Source organism: Pleurodeles waltl, chromosome 7 (assembly GCF_031143425.1).
Source record: "Pleurodeles waltl isolate 20211129_DDA chromosome 7, aPleWal1.hap1.20221129, whole genome shotgun sequence".
NCBI lineage: Eukaryota > Metazoa > Chordata > Amphibia > Caudata > Salamandridae > Pleurodeles > Pleurodeles waltl.
Window position 1 is genome coordinate 289,879,663 of NC_090446.1, and position 22,014 is coordinate 289,901,676.

The window sequence follows — 22,014 nt, forward strand, 5'->3', positions numbered from 1 at the left end:
AGCTGACATTGACTCATGCTGAACCTCGCCGTGTGCACCCTGTGTTGCCGTCATGCTGCCTGGCCCACCATCCGCACCACCCTCCTGATCCTTCCCCCTCGCCTTATGAGGAACCCACACCCAACTGCCCTGCCCCAAACCATACCCTTCTTTGTGGCCCCCATTGACCCCCCACCGACTTCCTCTTCGCCTGTCATGACCTCCCCTTCGCTTCCCCCCTCTCTCTGCATAACTGGGTCCATCTTTCTTCCATCTCCATCACTAGCCTCTTCTGCTCCTGAATCCTGGCCTCAATGTCCACTGCCGACCAGTCAGTGGAGGGTTGCTGCTATGTCTCCTCCCCACCCTGCTCCTGGCAACATGCCTCCATATGCTCCCCAGCACACCTAAAATCTGCCCCTCCCCCACTGCCAATCTGTGGTCCCCCTGGGGACCCACCTGCAGCTGTGCTGGCCTTCTTCCCCTTGCTGCCACCAAGTCCTTGCCCAATGCCTTCTTTGGGAACTGTGGCTGTCAGCCCAGCTACAGAGAGGTCCAGGGGCTGTTCCAGCCCCCCAGGCCCACGGGGCCCCTGCCCTGCCTGCTGTTCAGCTTTTCCTTGCGGCAGGCCCTGCCCAGAGGGTCCTGCCGGGCTCCCAGCTGGTCCTTCCCTCACAGGCTCCACCCCTCTCTGCCCTGCATCTGTTTGGGACTCCCCTGCACCCCCTTTGTATCTCTATAAGAAGGGGGTGGACGCACTGTGCTCCTGCCTCCTTTTTGGCTTCCTTCCTGCCCTCTTCGATGGGGAGCTGCATGCGATGACCGCTGCCGCCACTCCATGAGCCGCTGAGCACACGTCATCCCACCCAGGCCTGGTTGAGCACACCAGGCATGAGTAGGTCACTACGACCGGCTTCGCCTAAGATGCGAAGCTATGCCTCTGCATTGTGGCCCGCGGCCATGATGTATATATATAACCCACCTCTGTGACCTCCCTAACCAGATCGGCAACCTCAGCGAAGTGTGACAGGATGGCGCAGAAGAGGCTGATCCCATCCCAAACCCCTCCTTATATACCCCACCCTCTGAACCCTCCCCTTGATACCCCCAGCTATTCTAACACTGTTCGTCTTCATCTGGTCCGAAAGCTCCAGTGGAGAGACTGGACTGTGTCCTGCTCTCCACGGGGCCCTACAAAGGCATCCCAACAAACGTCCCACCCCTGCGGCCCTAATATGAGTCTCAGACGTTGTTTAGTTGTGTGACTCACTTCACTGGGCGCACAGAAGGGAAACTGAAAATGCAGCACATTCCGGCTGAAGTTCAGACACCTGCTCTTGGCCCGGCATTCCACCTCCACAACATGAAGTGTTTGTAAACAGTCGGCTGTGTGCCGACACAGGAAGGGCAGAAGCTTCCAATTAAGACAAGAACAGATTGGGGCAATTAATTAGTACTATTGAATCGCTCAGCTCAGGTGATTGCAAACAACAATTCTCGTTCCTTCGAGGCTGTAAAAAAATGTAAATATGTTTTTCTCCATTTTGGTGCTGGTTGAAGGATAAAACAAGAGTACAGCGTGTTCCTGGGAAAAAAAGCACGCAAAAAGACTCATTTTTTGCACTAGTGAATGCTAGAATCCTACCTTGTTCCTAAGTACAGGTGGCAACCTGAGCCCTCTCCCCTTCCCAAGCAGCACAGCTCTCTCCAAAGCAATTCCAGAGCTTCTAATCATGGCCCATTATAAACACAGTTTATAATGAACCATAAATGCAAGCTTTTTAGATTGTGCCTAAAAGAATTACCTGAGTGCCTGCCTTATCGCCCCACCAGTAACAAAAGCAATCAGTCGCCACTCCTAACATACCCACTGTTTCCCAAGCAATATGTGTCTTTCCTGCTGAGAAGTATAGCATTTTGTTTCCCAAAAATCATCCATCTTTATTTCTTTCCCTTTTTTATCTGATTGGAGGAAGTACCTATAGCGATTGTTTATAGCCCATTGAGCTGCGCAGATTTGACCCTTGTACCTTTGCGATGTTTTGAAACAGAAGATATATCATTTAATGTGTGTAAAGTCAGGTGGTGCTATTGCGACGCTGCTCTGTACTGTTTCATGCTTTGATAGTCAATGTTTTTCTACTTTGTGCTGTTCTATGCTCTTTTGTATTTTGCTATTATAAGGTATCCACTGTCCACACTATAACATTAATCATTTGAATTTGATAAAGACAAGTAATATCAATAAATATGATATGGTCTTGATTTGGGTTGGTGGTTGGGTGTTTTGGTTGGCTGAGTCTGGGTCCCAGCCAGGCAGAACTCACCACTCCCGCCTGGGGTGGGTGATTACACTTTATATGACCTGCAGCAACACCACACAACAATTACGCTGAGCACCACAAAAAAGACTTCACACAAGAGGATTGTAAATACGTTTTATATTCAACACACACCTTAATTACCACAGCATCAATAACATGTAACCCTGGGCAGGAATTGCCATTTAAAACAACACTAGCAGTATTAGGCCCAACTGGGTTAAAACAATATTTTTCAGTGTGCACACATGAGAAAAATAATACATTCCCTCTCAGCACCCACATGAGGTGGCAACCATTGTCAGCACAAGAACCACCCTAGCTATTACCCCAACTCAATTATACACAGGCCTAGGGTGCACCCCGGTTCACAACGATCGAGGCCAGGGACGATACGGGGGAAAAGGAAGAGACACCGGCTGTGCAGATAATAGTTAACAAAGGGAGGTTTGGCCACCTCTATGGAAGTTACCTGAGAGGTCTCCATACCACGCCTTCTAGCGCTGGCTCAGATCTGCACAGCACAGGGGAGTTGTTGGGGGACACAAACTGGTCACAGTGCTGACAAGCCTGGCCAGACAATCTAATATGCGGTAGTAACCAAATCACACACCCTTCCTTGGAGGAGCAACATCTGGGGCGCAATGACTTAGACGTGCCAGACGGTTGCACACAAACAGATACAAATCTGCATCTCCCAGGATGGAGGCGCAACATCGGGTGTGCGATGACTTGAGTCTCACAGGATTATTCTGATCACCAACACAAAGTGCTCAATGTCGTACCTCCCTTAAATGAGGCACAACGTCTGGTGTGTGTTGACTTGAGCCAGACCAGACAGGTTCCAATTGCACACACAAAGTGCCCAGTGACGTGCCTTACTGGAATGAGGTATACGTCTGGAGCATGATGACTTGAGCCACACCAGACAATCCGGTTAAACACACAAAAAGGATTTTACTCCTGTACCTCCCTGGAATGAGGCACAACGTCTGGTGCGCGATGACTTGAGTTGCACCAGACACATCGGATCGCAAGCACAATGTGCTCAATCTTTTGCCTCCCTGGAATGAAGGACAATGTCTGTTGCACAATTACTTAATTCGTACTAGACAATCCCAATCACCAACTGGTGCACGATGATCTTAGTCATACCGGACAATATGTGAGCATGAACATGAAGGATTTGAACTCCGTGCCTCCCTGGAATGAAGCACAACGTCTACTGCATGATGACTTGAGGCACAGTAGTTAATCTGGCTACACACCCAAAAGATGCAAGTTCAGTGGGGCCGCAGGAGGTAAGATACGGCACTGCTCCTGGGATGCCCATACCTCGGAGGATCATCACGTATGATACTGACACTGCACACAATAAGCATGCAGTCATGAATCACATGGGAGATAAGCAATGCACTGGACAAATATGGGCCACGCGGGGTCCCGCACAACAACCCAGCAGCCTATGTGTGTTGTGGCATCATGATGAAGGGCCACACCCGTGGAAATGCAGGCAATATTTTAAAGGCACAATACCAGGCAAACCGGACTCCAGACAGTATACTTGCCTTGGCACTCGCACCACTGCTGCCCGATGAAGTTCACTTGATGATACGAGTACTTAAAAGGGCACTGCTTTCCAAATTGCACTGGTGGAAGGTGTAGGTCCCTCACAGGAGAACTTTGCTGTCCCTGAGACGTCCACCAGTGAGCAGGGGGCATGCCTTCATACCCTTGGAGAGCACTCTTTAGAAGTCCACTGTGCAGCGACCAGTTTGCACAGGCCAACCACAATGTTGGAAGGGTGAGCGGTCCCTTACTGGGGGCAGAAAATACTCTTGGTGCACAATAGAGTCCTCTGGCAGTGTGCACCACACGGTCCAGCGTCTCCATCCCACATTCCTGCCAGCGTAGCTCTAAGGTGCTGGTGTAGTACCAGTAGATATACTGACGTGTGCCTCTGAAGTTGCCAGTGGTTCAAAGGGTCCCCCTTTGAACCACAGATGTCTCCCCTAAGTTTCAGGCTTGTCTGCCACGGGGCCCTGGAATGCAGATCGTTATCTTTAGTGAAGCCATGATTTGGCTCCGAGAGGCTAAGTGTCAAAACCTCTTCCTTCAATCTATCCATCCAGGTCCACAATTGGCAGAGAACTGTCGTTGTGGGTGCCCAAGTTTGATGGCTGTCACTGGGGAATACAAAAATGCGCTTTCCCTAGCCTCCAGTGAAATGTAATTGCAATTAAAGGCACCAAACAAGAGATTTTAGAACATAGAAATGCCACTTCCTAGAAGTGGCATTTCTAGAGCAATACTGACAAAACCGCCTGTACCATGGAAAGGGGTTTGTTTTGTTAATACATTGTTAATAAACAAGATGAGGCTGCTCCACTTTAATCCACTGTTGCAGTTAAGTATCAATTGTAGCCTATCCCCATGTTAACATATGGGCAGAGCAGCTCTCATGTGTAGTGAAAACACACATGGGTATTCTTTCACTACAAGGGCACGTGTCCTGGTGCATGAACAAGCCTCCAGGGGACTGTGGACTCAAGTTAAATGACACCACACAGGTGCAAGTGCACCCATTCAGTCTTGCTGTGACCAGCCAAGTACATAGATGCACACCAGTGTGCATATGTGCATGTACTAGTCTGCGCCACTTTCCTGGCATCGGTAGGAAGGCACATGTGCTTTTACACTGTATTCACAGTGGGAAAGCACCTTGGGCCCCAAAGGTACTTTAAATCTCATTGTCAAGCACACACCCACTGGTCTGCTGTGTCAGGCTCAGTGTGTACATACTTGTAAGCAAAGGCAGACCTGGTCCCGTATTGGACACCATGGGGCAAGTTCACACATACTGACCTGCTAGGTCAAGTTCAGCACATGTCTGAATACCCATTTTGTGTGCCCTCTCCGACCCGCAGAGGTAGGTCCAGCACACACTGGTTAGTGCCACTTCCCACCAAGCATGGGAAGGGTGCTAGCACTTCCTTGCTGTACTCACAGTGAGACAGTGCCCCGGGCCCTAAGGCCACTCACAGGGATTCAGCAAAACCAATGGGAGGGGCAGACCCCCTAGTTAGGGAGAAACCATGGTGTTCCTGGGCAGGGAACACCATGATATATCTGCCCTGTCTTATGCCTACCACCCTCGATACCCTTTAGGGGGTGCCCTAGGGGTAGCGTAAGGCATGCCAAGGTTGGTCAAGGCATGGGAGATGCCAGCCAGGGAGCTGACTTACTTGCCCCTCCCCAAGCCTGCTGTGTCAGGCCTGATATATGTGGGTCAGGCTATTCTAGTAGGTGGCACCCTTAGTGCAGCGCCCCACCAGTAGCCAGGGCTGTACCTGTACCGGGTATGTAGTGTACAGGTTTACAGGGCACTCCTCAGTGCAGCACCTCAATCGCCAATGTATGAGCTATTCCTAACCTATTTAGAAAAGGCATATGCGCTTTCCCACTGCAGTACAGTGGGAAAGTGTCCAGATTCCTAAGGCCTTGCTGAGAGAGTCAGAAAAAAGTCGGGAGGACAACGCATAAAGTTTCAGAGAAACTTTGGCCAAGGTCATGCCAACAATCTGTATCAAAAGAACAGTTTAATTCATGGATTTCTAATCTTAACACCTAGTCAATATTGTCAGGATTCTCAATGGTCCCACTTAAAGGAACCAGCTAGTTAAATCAGCCATCTTTGAATGCATTCTCTTCAAGAAGATAAACATTCTTCATAATGTCCTCAATCTGAGAAACATACTTCATGCAATGACAATTTCCTGGTTCAGTGTCCAAAAACCTTTCTCTCGGATTCAACAGAAACAATGAATCCACAAAAGCCATTGCTGGGCTCAAACTGCCCCATCTCTAGTAAACAACCACTAGTTAACCTTGAATGCAGAATACACGTGACAGTGCCTAGCATACCTTACATGCAGTCCTTTCACAATTTGACTCCTCGTTATCCAATTAAACTTGATAATATCTTAGAAGGCTCAATGAATCTGAGGAGCAAAAACCCCCTTAGGCTGCAACATCATCAACAGTTTGAGTGATCTCAGTAGTGATCTATAATCTTCACTGTGAAACATAAAAGAAACACTGCTAGCCTTCAGCAAAGTCCTGAAATTATATGTCTTGCAGTAGTACTTCGAAAAAGCTCATACTAGTTACTAGTTTCCCTTGCTGTCTTATTCTTCACCATGCCTGACATGTCCCCGTAATTGCATCTTTACATAGGTATTTAATTCAAGCGTTATCCTTGTTGGGGTCCTCTCCAGCCCTGTTGTGTTGTTACGCTGTAAAGCAGGCGGATGGCACTAGATATTCTTTATGTTGTATAAAATTTGTGAATGTTTATTTATTTATTATTTTCCTTATTGCTTTGAAAAGCTTTAACTAGTGATAACGACCATTTTGTAGCACGGGTAACAAAGTCGATGGCAAGTTATTAAGTCAGTCCTCACACTTCGCATGGAAATACTAGTAATACTGAAACCCTGCTCTGTTTTTGGATAGGAGGAGGGCAATCCTGGTGGGACTGGGTAGGGAATGTAACACTTCTTTGAAGAAAGTTGTGTGAAGATTTATTGAGCTGTCACAAAACGCAGTGCAGTAACCAAAGTGGATGAGGAGAGAAAAGGACAGCAGCATGTCTACTGAGATATATAGAGACAGTGGTTGATGCCAAAGGAGTTTGCACCTTTGAAAAAGGTGACTTATCAGGTAATGTTGCTAAATAAAGACAATGATACGCCTGATCAGACACGACTTGCAGACGTTCGCATGCACGGGGATACCTAACCAGGGGTATCATGGTCTTTATGTAGCGACATTCCCTGATAAGTCACCTTTTTCAAAGGTTCGACTTTGGAACCTTATATTTTAGAGACTTGATGCAACACTGGTTTATTTGGGTACTTGATTGGCACCTACTCCGCCCTTGCATAATGGACTTCTACATTAAACCACTGGCCTTGATGAAGTCTATGTGACGAAACACGTGTGGGCTGTACATTTGGTTGATCATTGCTTCTACAAGAATAAACTTTCTTCAATTTCGATGTCGTGCTTTTGGACATTGTTCTTACTATTTCCACTTGGTGAACACCCTACGGACTTTCTTTGGTGTGCCTTGGTACCTCTAAACTATATCTACTGAGATATGGTCCTCCTGCTCTCTTCTCCAACACAGGCCCACAACCATGCTGCCTATTGTCATGCACACATCTTTGCACCATAGTGAAAAGGTGCCTGCATGCTGTCTAGTATAGGCTTTGTACTGGATCCATCTAGATGTGTGCTGTACAATGCAGCAGACATGCAAAGTCAGAAAAGTTAGGACAAATAAAAACATCTCTCCTCTTTATTACCTCCCTTAAAGAGGCATTACTTTTGGTTTCAAAGCTCCGTCTATCACTGTTATTAGGCAGGGCTTTCCTTCAAAAAACATGAGCTGGGCTAAGGAGAATGACCAGGTAATACACATGGATCATAACGTAATGCAATGCAGTGCAGCTTCCTGCCCTATTACTTGCAGGCGACTTCCAGCACAAAACACGTTTTCACTGGAAAGTATCCCCATATAAACATTTTCTGCTGGATTGCAGCACTTTCAAGATGCAAACCCAGGTCAAATGTTAGTAAATAAGGGCCATATGTACAAACACTTTTTCCCCTAGACACAGAATGGGGAAAAACCTTTGCTACATCTGGCCCTAAGCCCCTTGGTTTCTACGTTTGTGTGAAGGATAGCCAGATTCGTTGATTTGTAAAGCCAGGGCGAAATCCAAATCTAGTGCCTAACACCCTTTCCACGTTCCTCCATGTGTCTTTCAAGTTAATCTAGACTGAGAGGTCGGGTTTGCTTTGCTGAATCTCAGAGTTAGGGTGGTTGTTTTGTTCAAGAAAGAAGCCTGTACCTACTTTAATTTTTGGCCCTAACCTGTTTGAAAACATACAGGGTTTTGACATTTATTTTTATGCCATTGCGAATCTTTTGTGCCAAGGTAACATGAGCCAAATTAAGTAATGGCAGATTCTAGATGCATTCTGTTCCAATCTCCATATTTTCACATTCTGTTTCTTTGCTGCCATAGCACTGACAATGTAACAGTAATGAAACCTGCAACCTCACTAAGGCCTCTTGTAAATTCGATGCAATAATGTAATTAAAATAGAGGATGGTCTCATCACCTTAAGTTATAAATTGTCATTGTTAGCCTCGGTTCTGATTTGATGGACAAAGAATAATTTTTCCCTACCACATTCCAAGATATTAAGCTACTTTGAGGGAAATTTGAGTGGCTCCTAATTCTTATGATCGCTTGATTGGTAGACTGTCCACTGAGGAGTGTCCACCTCTCAATGATTTGGTCTTTTAAATACTCAGAGAAATGTATTTCTACCTCATTTGCATGTATATGTGTTTTAGACATTCTGACATGTTTGTGATTATGTTAATAACAAACCAGCCAGATGTGGAGTTGAATATCAACAGTGTACATTTGGAACTGTATCTGCTCCTGTGTGACCCAGAATTGGAAGTGTTTTACTTTCGAGGAGGCAGAACTAATTCTCAGTCTCTTCCTGCAGATTGATGAGAATGATTGAACCTAAAAGGTCTTTTTAGGCTTCTGGCAGTTTTCCTAGCTCAGTTTTCCGGTCACCGAGAAGCATTTAATGAACACAAGTACCATTTGCAAACAACAGAGGAATTAAGTAGAATTAAGAGTTCAGGTTGGACAACAAGACAGTAGAATGTCTTGGATATCAGCCATTGCTACCTCTGTGCCACTCTTTGATCTAAAACCTGATTGACTGAGCTGCAATACATTGTTTCTTCTACATAGCTGGGCTTTTATCAGACCCTCTATAATTTTGATAATGACTCATGGGTTTGAAACTGATGTACAGTTTGTTTCAGCAGGTCGGCCATAGGTTCCTTAGGAGGGGTTTAAATATTTAATATTTTTGATGAGACACTGAACGGTAGGGCAGGGAGGAATTTGTATTAATTGGTATCTCTAGACCAAACATCTGAAGTTTATTTTTCATTGTGATGGATAGACAAGGTGGACAGAAATGTTTGAGGCTTTCAGCTTCCTGTCCACTTAACACAATAGAACCTTCATTACAAGTGGAGGGCTAAGATCTGACCCCCAAGCAACAATTTTTATTGGGATAAAAATACGAATTTTGTAACAAATATCACGCCTTCACAATTTTCCTCTATAGAGTTCTGACAGACAAATTTCTTGAAATTTATTGGCAGAACAGGCATGAGGAAAAAGGCAAAACATGCAGAATTCATGTGTTAAAAAACAATTGTCATGCCTCATTTCCCTGTTAAAAACTGAGAATTAAGGTATTATTGTTAATGGCTTGCTGTATTTCGCTCAGCTTCTAATGAGGGCCTTGGTCAAGACTCATTCTTGTCAAAGATGAAAACGACCTTTGGGTGAAAAGTGATGCAGTCTGTATGGACGAAGTTGTATCTAACTTCCTTAAAAGCCTAGATCAGAGCATCAGGCTTGTGTAGTACTGGGCTGACATGACAGGAGAAAACATTAACACCTCCAGCTTTCTAATTTCCAGGAATATTTTGAGTAGTTGTCAAGAGCAGTTTGAGGGCTAATTGAATCAGGACCCGAGTGAATGTTCTTCTGGACTTATCTTTTTTATTCTTTTAAATTACTAACGGTTCACTAGTGCTATGCTTTGGACTGCCCATCATTCAAGTTTTGGAATCAACTTTTTAATACTAGGGATAGGCAGAACTTGCAGAGCTTGACTGTTGAATTCTGCAAAGTTACATAAAAAAGTCTACAAGATTCTGCAGAGTTCTGCCAATGGGAAAAATCGGTATATTGTGCTGTTGACACCAATTTAGCGCCTGGAGAGTGTTCTGCGGTGATAAATCAAGGTGAGCTGCACCACGCAATGCACTAGGAGGTGCAACTACTTGAGTTGAATTTGATGCCACTCAAGTAGACCTTCTACTCGAGGATCTGCCTGCTGACCGCGAATGGTAGAAACTGCCTCTGTTGGAAAAATCTCACCGGTATGTCCTCCTAGCGACTGAAAATTGTGCTAGGGGATGCCAAATCTCACCCGCCAACTTACCCTTTTGAAGCTGCGTGTGAGAAAATTTCTGCCACGTGGTTTTGGGCAGAACTTTACCAGAACTCCCGTTACAAGAGTAAGGTGGAGTGAGAAAAAATCCACCAATTTTGTAGGCAGAACAGCATATTTCCCCCACCTACTATTTAATACTTGCCATACTTGTGTTGGAATATTTATTAGCGGCCTCCATGTGCTGATTTAAATTTTTTTGAGTTGAAGTGAGACCACAGGACTAGTTCTCTAGATCATCTTTTTGGTGGGAATAGAACTGTTAGCTGGATTGTTACCATTTGTGATAGGTGGCATATCAGTTGTTGTAAATGCTTTGTGGAACCGGGTCAGTGAGGTCACCTCTTTGAAACTGAATTGGATTGGTTTAATTGTATGTATGATTTACGTCCTTGACCAGTTTCACAGAGATTTGTGCTGATTATTGTACACATTTCATAGGCTTCTGTGACTACCCACAAGGATGGCCTGGTTATCCTGGGTTTTTAGTCTTTGGCATGTTGAAATGTACAGCAGTGTGAAATATTGAATAGGCTTCGAAAAGTTAAGATTGCTTGATATCTAGTGAGTGGAAGAGCAGATCAGTTCTCCGTATCTTTTTATGCTGCGTTAAGCGTGGTCTACAATGCGGCTTTTGTTGTAACTATGTGAAACACAGTGGTAAAAGGGAGGCAAGTAAACCATTGGTTCTTTGTGTGTTGGTGCTTGTTGGCACATGCTGTGAAAAAGTAGAACTACTAGCTCTAGGAGAAGAACTGTAGCTGTCATCAACAGCAACTGAGATTACCATTACCATGGGTAATGTTGTTTCTGGTGGGATGAGGATCTCCTGCTATCGATGTCCAGATATTTGAAAGGTTTATGGCATGAGCGAGGCCAAGAGGTTCCGTAGAAAGTGTAAAGACAACGGACAGCAGGAACTGCACAAGGAAGAACGGAGAAAAAAGGGAGACGTACAGTGGAGAGAGTGATGTGAGGCAGCTGTTTAAAGAAGGTGCCATGTGCAAGGAAAATAGAAAAGGTGCAAAGAAAAAGTGATTAAACAGGAAAGAAGATGAAGGCAGATGTGTGAGAATATTGACTCAAGGAGTAATCGTATAAAATATTATTCAAAGGGAATTGAGGCACCATTCGCAGTACGCTGTGAAAATGAGAAAAAGGGGCCGTTCAAATTCTTTGCGTCACAAACTCTACCAAAACTTGTTATTGCTTAATTTATATGTAGATACAGTAAATAATTTTTGGGCCAACTACTTACGTGTGAAATTCATTTGTACGAGCCAGAAACACCCAATACATGTATGCAGTAGAAATTCTAAAGGGCCGACCTAAGAAAATTACGGAAATATCGGGGCCGTGTGAGAAACAACAAAGCTAAAGTCTTAGTCCCTAGACTGGATATCATTACATTTTCTGATTACTTAAACATGCATAGTACTGCAAATGAGAAATAATGATAAAGTTCGTGCAATGCAGTTTTTTTTTTAGATGTTCATAGACCACCACTCATTGTAACTAACATCATTATCTTCCCTTTTCAGGAAAGACAAAGGATCCAGCATTCTGAACCTGGATGGAATTTGCGTCGACGCTGTCATCAATATCACCCAGACCAGCAATGGGCTCCCCTCCTTCGCTATTACGAGCTGCAGCTCAAAAGTTGAAGATGTCAAAGTCAAACTGATTGGAGGAATTGAGTAGGTATCAGAAGAACTTCCAACCTGCCTGCCTAGATTCTCAGGGTCTCATCATGCTTTCATTTGAAAAGATATTATTCTGGGCCCATATTAGATCAATTCCCGATTAACTAGATGGTTATAATGCAAGGTCTCACCTATATTAGCATCACCCTTGAGTTGCAAAAAATGTATTTTCAGTCACCCTGGGGGCAACAATATTTTGCAACAGTCAGTCCAAATGTTGGCGCAAACCTGCACATGGATTGCCTGCGAAATCTGACCATTGTTCAAAAATTGCACCTTCACTGATGCCATCTATATTAGATTCTTACAATGGTCATTGAGTTAATTCACTCAGTGATTTATTACAGTTAGCTGAATCTTTGCCACTAAACGTCAAGCACCTATATTTCATTTAAGAATCAGAGTTCAATGTAGTTGGCTCTAAATCTGTGCAAAGGCTAGTTTGGAAAAACAAGAAATGCATCTAGGGATCAGAGGGACAATAATTAGCGTACCATTATATTGTTTTGACAGATTCGGGATTGGCACTGTATTCTGTGATTTTTTGGGATCAGAGAGACAATAATTAGCATACCATTATATTGTTTTGACAGATTCGGGATTGACAATGAATTCTGTAATTTCTTTTGTAAAAAAACAAAAGTTGAAATTAGAACTGAAATTCCAAGCTCAATATTGGCAGAGGATTGTTTTTTTTTGCCAGATATTGATTTAAAGATTGTTGCAAACCTGCCAACTCAGACAGTGCCTCTGTGTGACAGATGATATCGGCTCCAATCACATGGTTATCTGGGGAGGAACCGCTATTACAGGGTGGCATGGAAAATGAGCTGAACACCACTGTATACAGTGAATTTTCAGCTTGTTTCCATAGGCATTTAACTGCCGACATCCATTAGGTGCTGTGAAAACACCCCAGGACATTGGCACCAGCCTAGCTAAGCTTTTTACTTTTTACTTTGGAGGTGGGGGTTTGGAGTGGGGCTGGTTTAAAAGTTCCTACATGTACTTATCAGCACGAAGCCCCATCCCCTCCAAAGCCCGCCAGCTCCTCACACGGTGATTTTTTTTATTGTAGTTGACAGGTCTGTTGTTGATATTTTAGTATTAACCTAATTTGTTTTAAGTATTACTGTGTTAGGCAGAAACCCGGGAGTTACAAGGATAAGTGGCGAGGCTTGAAAGTACAATAAGAGGTAGAGAGCGTGGGATGGTTGTAAACAGCCCAACAATATATGTGAGGGCTAAATCCAGCTGCTTTATGTTTGGGTGAAATTGTCTTGTCCTTCGGAGACCAGCAGCTTAAAAGCATGGTATGTGAAGAGGGAGAAACTGGAGGACTTTATATAAGAGGACGATTGTATTATCCCATATATTGACCTCATATGTCCCAAACAGAGTGAAATGGGAGAGTTTTAATAAGCAGGACCAATTTACCATATTACCTACTGTGTAAATAAATAATGATTTCCTTCTGGAGCATCATGTTCAATATCATTCATACTTCTGCGTAGGTTCCTATACATTCCTTGGTATTTTTTCACCACCTTATCTCAATGTACAACCTCTCTGAGGGCACCAAACAGGAGGACACGTGGTCTAGCGATGTACATGCTGATCATTGCACTTTTAAAATGTCCATGCCTATCCCAATACAGTCTTTGAGCAGAACAACATGTTATTCTAGGCAAAACTCCCTCTGCCTCCAACAACTAGGGTTGGGCGGAAGTCTGCGAAATTCCGTGGAGTTCCTCAAACAGGTGGGAATCAGCATGTTGCGCTACTCAAACATGTTTTTACTTCCAGGAGCTCACTCCAAATTGAAAAATCAGCACAAAAAGTACCATGTGGCATGCCAGAGGCTGCTGCTGCTTGAGTTGATTTTGCTGTGACTTGAATAGATTTTGTACATGAGCGGCAAGTTTGTCACTGTGAACGGTTGCAACTGCTCGTGACAGTGCGCAGCAAGAAAATCCCACCAGATGCCATCTTAGCACTTCCTAGGGAATGCCAGTTCTCACTCACTAACTTACCTTTGGCTAGCTGGGTCCGAGCAAAAAACTCTGCCATGCAGCGGTTGGTGGTATTTGGCCAGACATCCACGTTACAAGCATTACACTGTTTGTCAAAGATTCTGCCAACTCCGCCGGTGGAGCAGAATTTATCACCCACTCCTACTAACAACTGGCGAGTGTCCTGTAAAGGTTTGCCATGGTTACATACTGCCACCACTCCCTCAGCACATCTTAGTTTCTGTAATTGCTTCTCCACCAGACCCTGCTCATCATAGCATTCAATCTACAGCAGCCCAAGGTTGAGATGGTACTTCTACAATAAAAATGTTTTCAATACAACCTGCCCACTGCTTCTTTGAGTTGAATTCATCCAATATCAGTTATCATGAACATATCAAAATTAAATCAGATGTGGTAACCCAAATATCCCAGTTCTGAGTCATCATCATAATTGGATGGCACAAACAATTTTATTAGCCACAGTATAACTGTTAGTAAGCATACACCTCTACTACCTGCTCTTTCCCTAGTGACTATATGTGGAATTCAGAAATAAAAAAAGATAAACAAGAAACCTGAAAATTAAAAAGGTGAAAATTAGAACATTTACATGAATGATTAAAATAATTATGAAGAAAAAGTAAACAGCATTGAACATAAGTAGCCTTTTCTTTATTTAAAAAAATAGCAACATTAAATCAAGTGAATTTGGAAAGGATTTGATTACGGTTTAGGCTCAGGTGAGCAATTTGGTTAGATATGGGTAAGGTATGCAGTTAGCATTGTGTTAGAGTTACTATAAGGTTTAGGAGAAGTATTAAAAACTGAGGTGAGAATTAAGATCAGGGTTCATTCATCTCTTCATTATGGAATGCTCATTATTGGTTGATCGTGTTAGTAAGGTAAAGCTTATTTAAATATTTGCCATTAAATATTTCTCACTTTCAGTTTTGTTTTGTATGCTTTTTCAGTCGGTCAATCTTCATTTTCGTACTTAATCTTAATTTTGTTAGTCTTTATTTTACATAGATACCTCAATAGTATCTACCTTTAAATTGTTATACCTGCCCCCATTACCTGACATAGAATGTTCACTGTTAACTTTGAAATTTGCAATGGAAATTTTAATATGTTACCTAAAGTTTTTTCTGGGTGATTTGTGTATGTTTATTACATAGTATGATATATCTTGAACACAGGTCGTGCCCTTTATACCAGTGCCATACACACAGTGGTAGAGGCCTTCGGCATGTATCTCTGTTATGGGAATAAAGTAGCTTAGGTGGCATATTTGTTACCAACACAAAATGAGCCTAAGGCCTGGGGTTTCAAAGAAAAAAAATACTAATTTCGTGCTCATGATTTTCCTACTCTGCAGAATGTTCCATGGCATGATGATTGAACCTATAAAGAAGATCAGCCATGAAAAGATAAATCAAAAGGTAAAGTAATAAAAAAAAAAAACTGTCATCCTGAGAAAATTGATATCTACTGAAGCAAATCTGCAAGTCAGTAGGAGGGGTATTTCTCTGAGGCACAAAAACTATAAACTTATTCTTTGTGAGGAAAGATATTGGAGTGGTCAGTGCAACATTTCTGAAGTCCCACCAGCCACCTTGGCAAATATGCGAATAATCTGGTGGTAGGCACCAAAATAGATGTTGAGCAAAGAACAAGATAGACCCTATGGGTTCCCCATCAAATTCTTCATAAGGTACCACACCCATTTGATACCACACCTCTTGCCCCTCTACCCTGAAGCACTGAAATGTGGCTCCTTTCCCCCCAGGGCTTGACACTGGCACTATTATGGTAATTCCCAATGCAAGCTAGATCACAGAACGTTGTTCCTATGCCTGGCCTATGTCCCTTATTAACGCAGACATTAAGGCCCATTTTATACTTTTGTAGCGCCGCATTTGCGCCGCTTTTTGACGCAAAAGCGGAGCAAACTTACAAAATACAATTTTATTTTGTAAGTTAGCGCTGCTTTTGCGTCAAAAACTGAATGCAAATGCATCGCTAAAAAGGTATAAATATGGCGCTAAGATCTTTGTGAAATTCTTAGTGACTAGGTTGAGTCGAATGCTGTCTTACCTGGTCCATCTGGACCACTACAGGTTAATGCTGGGTGGAAGCACCCGGCACTGCATCTGGAGGGTGCAACTGGCCCTCTCACAAACTGACCACCTGAATTACCCTCTGGCCCTCCTTCTTGTTGATTTCCAAAAGGCATTTGACACTGTTTTATGGCAGTTTTTGACAGCTGTGCCCCAACGTGCTGGCTTTGGACCCGCCTTCTCCAGCCTTGTAAGTCTCTTCTACACCACACCTACCACCCAAGTTCAATGGTGTCCTTTCTCAACCCTTTCTGATCTGCAGAGGCATTAGTCAGGGTTGTCCTCTGTCCCCACCTACCCTATCATTTGCCCTTGCAAATGAGCCTTTGGCATGACTGATACAGTGTGATGTTCGGGGATGGTGTGTGCATGGCATTAAGGACCTCATTGCTTTTTATGCAGAAGACATCTTGATCTTCTTTGGCGAACCACAGTCCTCATGCCCTATATGCCTTCAAATCCTACATTTTTATGGGGAGTCCTCCAACTTGTGAAATTAACATACTCAAATCACTATTGGTGGTGATGGCTGGAGATGCCGCAGGGCAGTATTGATGCATTGAGATACAGGCACGACCTAACCCCTTTAAATAGCTTGGTGTTTATGTCTCCTGTCTCCTGGATCTGGCCTGGTCCCTCAATTTTCATCCTCTTGCATCAGCCTTAGATAGGGACTTGGGTAAGTGGAGTCACCAGTCGTTAAATCCAATGGGCTGCATTGCTGTCTTCAAAATGATGTGTCTCCCCATACCGCTATATTTTGACAAACTTCCCATAGCTGATACCTTAGACGTGGTTTCAATCCTTGACTTCAAAGATATCAGCCTTTTTTTGGGTGGGGGTGGCAATACCATGTGGCCTTTGCCTCTGTGAGAAAGTCCCCGTCCGAGGGTGGCCTTGGCATGCCTGATGTCTATGGATATGACCTTGCTGCACTTCTGGTCCAGATCAATGAGTGGTTTGTAGGGGGATGGGGTGATACTGGATAGAAGGTTGATATGCACCTCTTGGGTCTCACTGCTCTTCTTGTCCTGGTTCATGGTAGCCTAATACCTCGGTCAACTCCCTTCTGTACCTGGGTGACACTGCTTTGCTGGAGAGGGGTTTTGCCCTTTATCTGCCAGAATCAGCACCTTACAGGCATGGCACCGCTGTGGCAGGGTACTTGGCTTAAGCAGGTGTTGGGCCTTTTGGGGTTCACCCGATGGGACCAAATAGGAATCACATACTGAGGAGACATTTGCCAAGGGGGACGTTCATGTCCTTTCAGGAAATATGAGAACAAAGCAGTCTCTGTCACACACATTGGGTGGTCTCCTTAATAGCCGAAAGGAACATTGCCCAAACTTGGAAATGGCAGGAGCTCCCTTCAGGTAGCTGATTAGTGTGCGTGCCAAAAAAAAACAATTAATGAGGCAAGAGGGAGTGAACAAAGGCATGAGAAGATATGGGGTGGACATTTGGCATACCATAGATTACCACTGGGATGAAGATCTTGATATTCATGACTATGATTGTTCAATGAGTTTGTTCTGACACAAATTTGATTATGCTATTTTCTTATTGGTGGATGATGCCTTATGATATAAAACCAATACCATTTATTTGTTTAAAAAAATGAGATAGAATGTAGAACAATGGGATTATTTCTATTTCCTAAATTTTGAAGTGGTTAGTGATTGCAAGATGTGATACCACAATGGTAACTTTTAGGACTCAAAAATAAATAATTTTCAGTTTTCTGATTAGTAATAGCAATACTAGAAGGATTTTCATTAGTTAATATGCGCTGAAGGGAATATCATTGTTTTATGATTTCTGTGAAAAGACTAAGGGGCAGATTTATGGAAAGTGGAGCTGCACCGGGTGCAGCCCCACTATACCTGCTCCCATTAGGCCCCCTCCTACTGTCCCCATATGTGCACTGTATTTAAAATACGGCACACCATGGTGCAGGGTAAGGGGCAAAAGCGTAATTTCTCACGACACTATTGATGTACTCTGCAGCAATAGCGCCAAAATATTGGTGCTACTCCTGCAGAGTACATAAGGCCCCATTCTAACGAATGGAAGCCCCATTTTAACGCTTGCTCTTGAGCAGGTGTTAAAAGTGACGTACAAAATGGTGAAAGGAACTCGCATAGGTTTCCTTACGCCATTTTATTGGCTCCCCTAACGGGGGAACACCCCCTTTGCAAGCATTCTGCATGGCACAGGCATAATGTAGTGCAAAGGGTTACAGAGTGGCACAATGCATGCATTGCGTCACCCTGTAAATACGGCACAGGGATTTCGGCCTCATTGAGCCACATTAACGTAAAAAATAATGACTTTAATGTGGCACAAGGTGGCGCTAGGGCATTATAAATATGCCCCTAACTGTGAACTCTAAGGCTAATTTTAATTTAGGAAAAATCATGTCAATAACATGGTGCTCTTATGAAACGAAAAACCCTGAGTGATTGGGGAAAAGCTGGACGCCAGTTTGAGTTATTAGATAAGAGGCGGCAATTGTAAAAGATGAGAATAAACCAGTGTGAGACTTAAGTACATGAAGTCACATCGGTTCAGGAAGAAATTAAGGGTTTCTTTATGGCAATCACCAAAGAGAGGCTTCAAGGGGAGGATTTTAAATTACTTTTTTGTTTTTCTGCAGGTTTGTCCCATAATCAAGGAGGAAATTGAGAAATGGTCGAAAAATCTCTCGATGCAACAATGTGAGTGTCTAACTCCTTCATTACCGCGGCCGCTTGTGTGCTCAGAGCCCTTTTGTGTAACCAATTAACCTTGTTACCTATTGGAGAAAGAGTTTTGCACTAGCACATGGAACAGTGCTGAGGCTGCGTAGAAGATAATGTTCCAGGGAAAAGTTCGACTTTTTTAGTGAAAAATCCTGTAATACAGGCCATGGCAGTGAGCAATTATTTGACGGACTAGGACGGGAAGCGCAGTGCGGACTGCGGAAAAGCAGAAACTGGAGAGGTATAATATGCTGACTCCTAAGAAGGAGAGTGCTGCATTCCTGGGAGAACAGTGATAGTGCTGCAGATGTGACCTGCTCACTGTGTAATAGTGAGACTTTAGCTAAGTTTTACAAGCTCACTGTGTCAGAGCAGGAGTGCCTCAGGGCTTAACCTACTGCACAACAGTGATAGTGTTGCAGTTAAAACTATGTTGACTTTAGAACAGTGAGAGTGCTGCTTTTGATGTCATGTTGACTTCACAAAAGCAAGAGTATTACAGTTATTATGATGACTGGATAACAGTGAGAGGAATGAAGTTGTCGTATGATGACAGTATAACAGTGATTTGTATGTCTAAGTGTCTAGATTTTATTTTCATCAACCTATAAAATATTGAATAATACTGTAATACAATGTTGTGAAAATAGGTATCTTCAGATAAATATAGGCTTATTATTCTTAATACCCCTCTATATATACCTTGGTGATATGCACCTATGTACATATATATATATATGAAAACCATAAAAGTTAAAGTAACATTATAGTTAGGTGTTGAAATGAGTTAAAAACTAACCCTTAAGAGCCAAAACAACTCTGAAATTCACCACTTATAGTTTAGTGAGTTAACTATAACTAGGGGCTCCTACCATGTGCTGCTTTTTGATCTCATATATTATATCACTCATGACATGTTTAATGACATAATTGATGACATCACTGATGACATTTGAAACAACATCACTGACGACATAATTCAAGCTACTGCTCCTCAAATTATAAGCTGCTTTATCATTTCAGAAAATAAAGTAGCTAGTAAAGGATCCCCAAACATATATAGCACACATTGACTGTATGTGTGCATCTATGAAAAGTCTATGGTGTAGCCCTCAAGACAAGTATGATTCAGCCCCTCCCTCCTGCCCTCCATGGACCTTTGTGCTGCCCCACAGCTTTGTGCCCTCCATAGTCTATTGAGCTGCCACTGCCCCTCCTGTCTGTCCTTTGTGGTCCATTGTGATGCTACTGCACTTCCCTTCTGCCCAGCATGGTCAAGTTGCTGTTCTTGTTTCTGTCCCTACCCCACCCCCCTTCTGTCCATCGTCTGAGTCCATGCCTCTATCCTCTCCCTCCTGCCCACCATGGTTCATTATGCGGCCCCTCCCCCAAGCTCTATACAGTCAGTTGTGCTGCCATTTCAACTTCTGCCTGACCTGTGTGGTTTGTTGTACTGACACTGCCCCTCCTGCCTGCCTTTCATGCTCTATTTTTCTGCCACTTCCACTCCCACCTGCCCTACGTGGTCGGCATACTGCTCCTGCTCCTTGAACATATGCTTGGGTTAAAAACATCAGTTGCTCCCAAGCAATAAACATTCCAGGAACACTGCTTAACCACTTTCTGTGAAACTCAGTTACAGTGTGTAAAGCTGTGTTGCTCTTCAACTGAAAGAAAAAAACTTGGAACTATTTTGAACAACCTTCAGACAGCACTGTGCACTACCATCCTCCCTTTTCCAGTGCTATCCTTCAAAAACTTTAAACCTCTGGTTTCGTTGGAGACCAAAAGAGCAACTTCTGTAATCAAAACATCAAGTTTACTAGTAGACGGGTAACATGATTTCGTGATGAAGCAGTGAAGCTGACAAGACCAAAATGGTGAACCAATCCTTCTAAATGTAGTTGGTTCGAAACTAAAAAATAATAGCGATCGTCACCTCATTTCAAATAAATTAGACTAGTTCTACTTAGGGCAACAGCCTAGCTACCAATCTCTAACCATTTTCATAAAAGTGGGTCTCAAAATAGGAGTACAAAAATATACTTAGATATTGAGCTGAACTGCATGCCTATCTGTCAATTTGAAGTCTGCTCACTATGAAGAACACAACACATTAACAGGGAGAACTCCACATTAACATTGATGACGGGTGAGAAGTTACTTGGATGGTCATTAAACTCTCTGGATCCTAAGACACAATGAACCATTGAATCTTACCGTCCAAGATAAAAGGAAAGTATGGAGATTCAAAAGTGCCCTGACTAAATGTGTTTTCTTTGGATCCACAGAATCAGCCATTCAGCTGGTGTCATGTGCAGTGCCACAGACTCGCTCGTCCTTTTCACATTTGTATAAAGGCTACACATTCTTTCTAGTGCAGGGCTAAAGCAAGAAAAGGTGAACTTCCAAAAGTATGTCACCGACACTGAAATAAATACCTGACTGTAAAATTATGTCTAGCCGACGCACCCCACCACATACGTAAAACTCGCTGACAATCAGATGGAAGAATGTTTCTTATTCCTAATAGGGTACAATTCAGACTTTTCTTGGTGATTGAAGGCACCAATACGCCGCCATAGACCTCTGCCAAAGCATGACAGTTTTAGAAACAGCAGTCTGATTCTGTGGGCACCTTTCTAATTAACAACCTTGCTAATCTCAAACTGTTCTTTGGGGTTTTTGTTTAATTTGTATTTCTCATATCTCTTCTCAGTCCGGATGAACATAAACGAAAATGTTGGATTTGATTATACTCTTGTGAGTAATCCTGTCACCACTCTGGATGATTTCACCATGCCTCTGAAGGTAAATATTTGACAACAATCCTGCTATTAACCTTTTCCAGGTATTGATTTCAAGCTTCCAGTCCTCACTGTCTGCTCACATTCGGGCCATTTTATGTAATTTTAAGGTAAACGGGAAATTGAATATCTCTATGTACACTAACCTTCAAAGTATTTGGGAAGTCAATTTTCCGGCTATTTTTGTAGAATAAGATG

At 43.3% G+C, this 22,014-nt stretch overlaps 1 protein-coding gene across 1 annotated transcript in view; it reads left to right on the forward strand.

The window, feature by feature from the left end:
• LOC138304025 (BPI fold-containing family C protein-like) overlaps positions 1-22,014 on the forward strand; it is a 72,215-nt gene that overhangs the window by 24,085 nt on the left and 26,116 nt on the right. The window contains exons 5-8 of the mRNA XM_069243678.1: positions 11,972-12,127; positions 15,527-15,590; positions 18,925-18,985; positions 21,729-21,820. Coding sequence (XP_069099779.1) covers positions 11,972-12,127; positions 15,527-15,590; positions 18,925-18,985; positions 21,729-21,820 — 373 coding nt within the window. The remainder of the gene's footprint in view (positions 1-11,971; positions 12,128-15,526; positions 15,591-18,924; positions 18,986-21,728; positions 21,821-22,014) is intronic.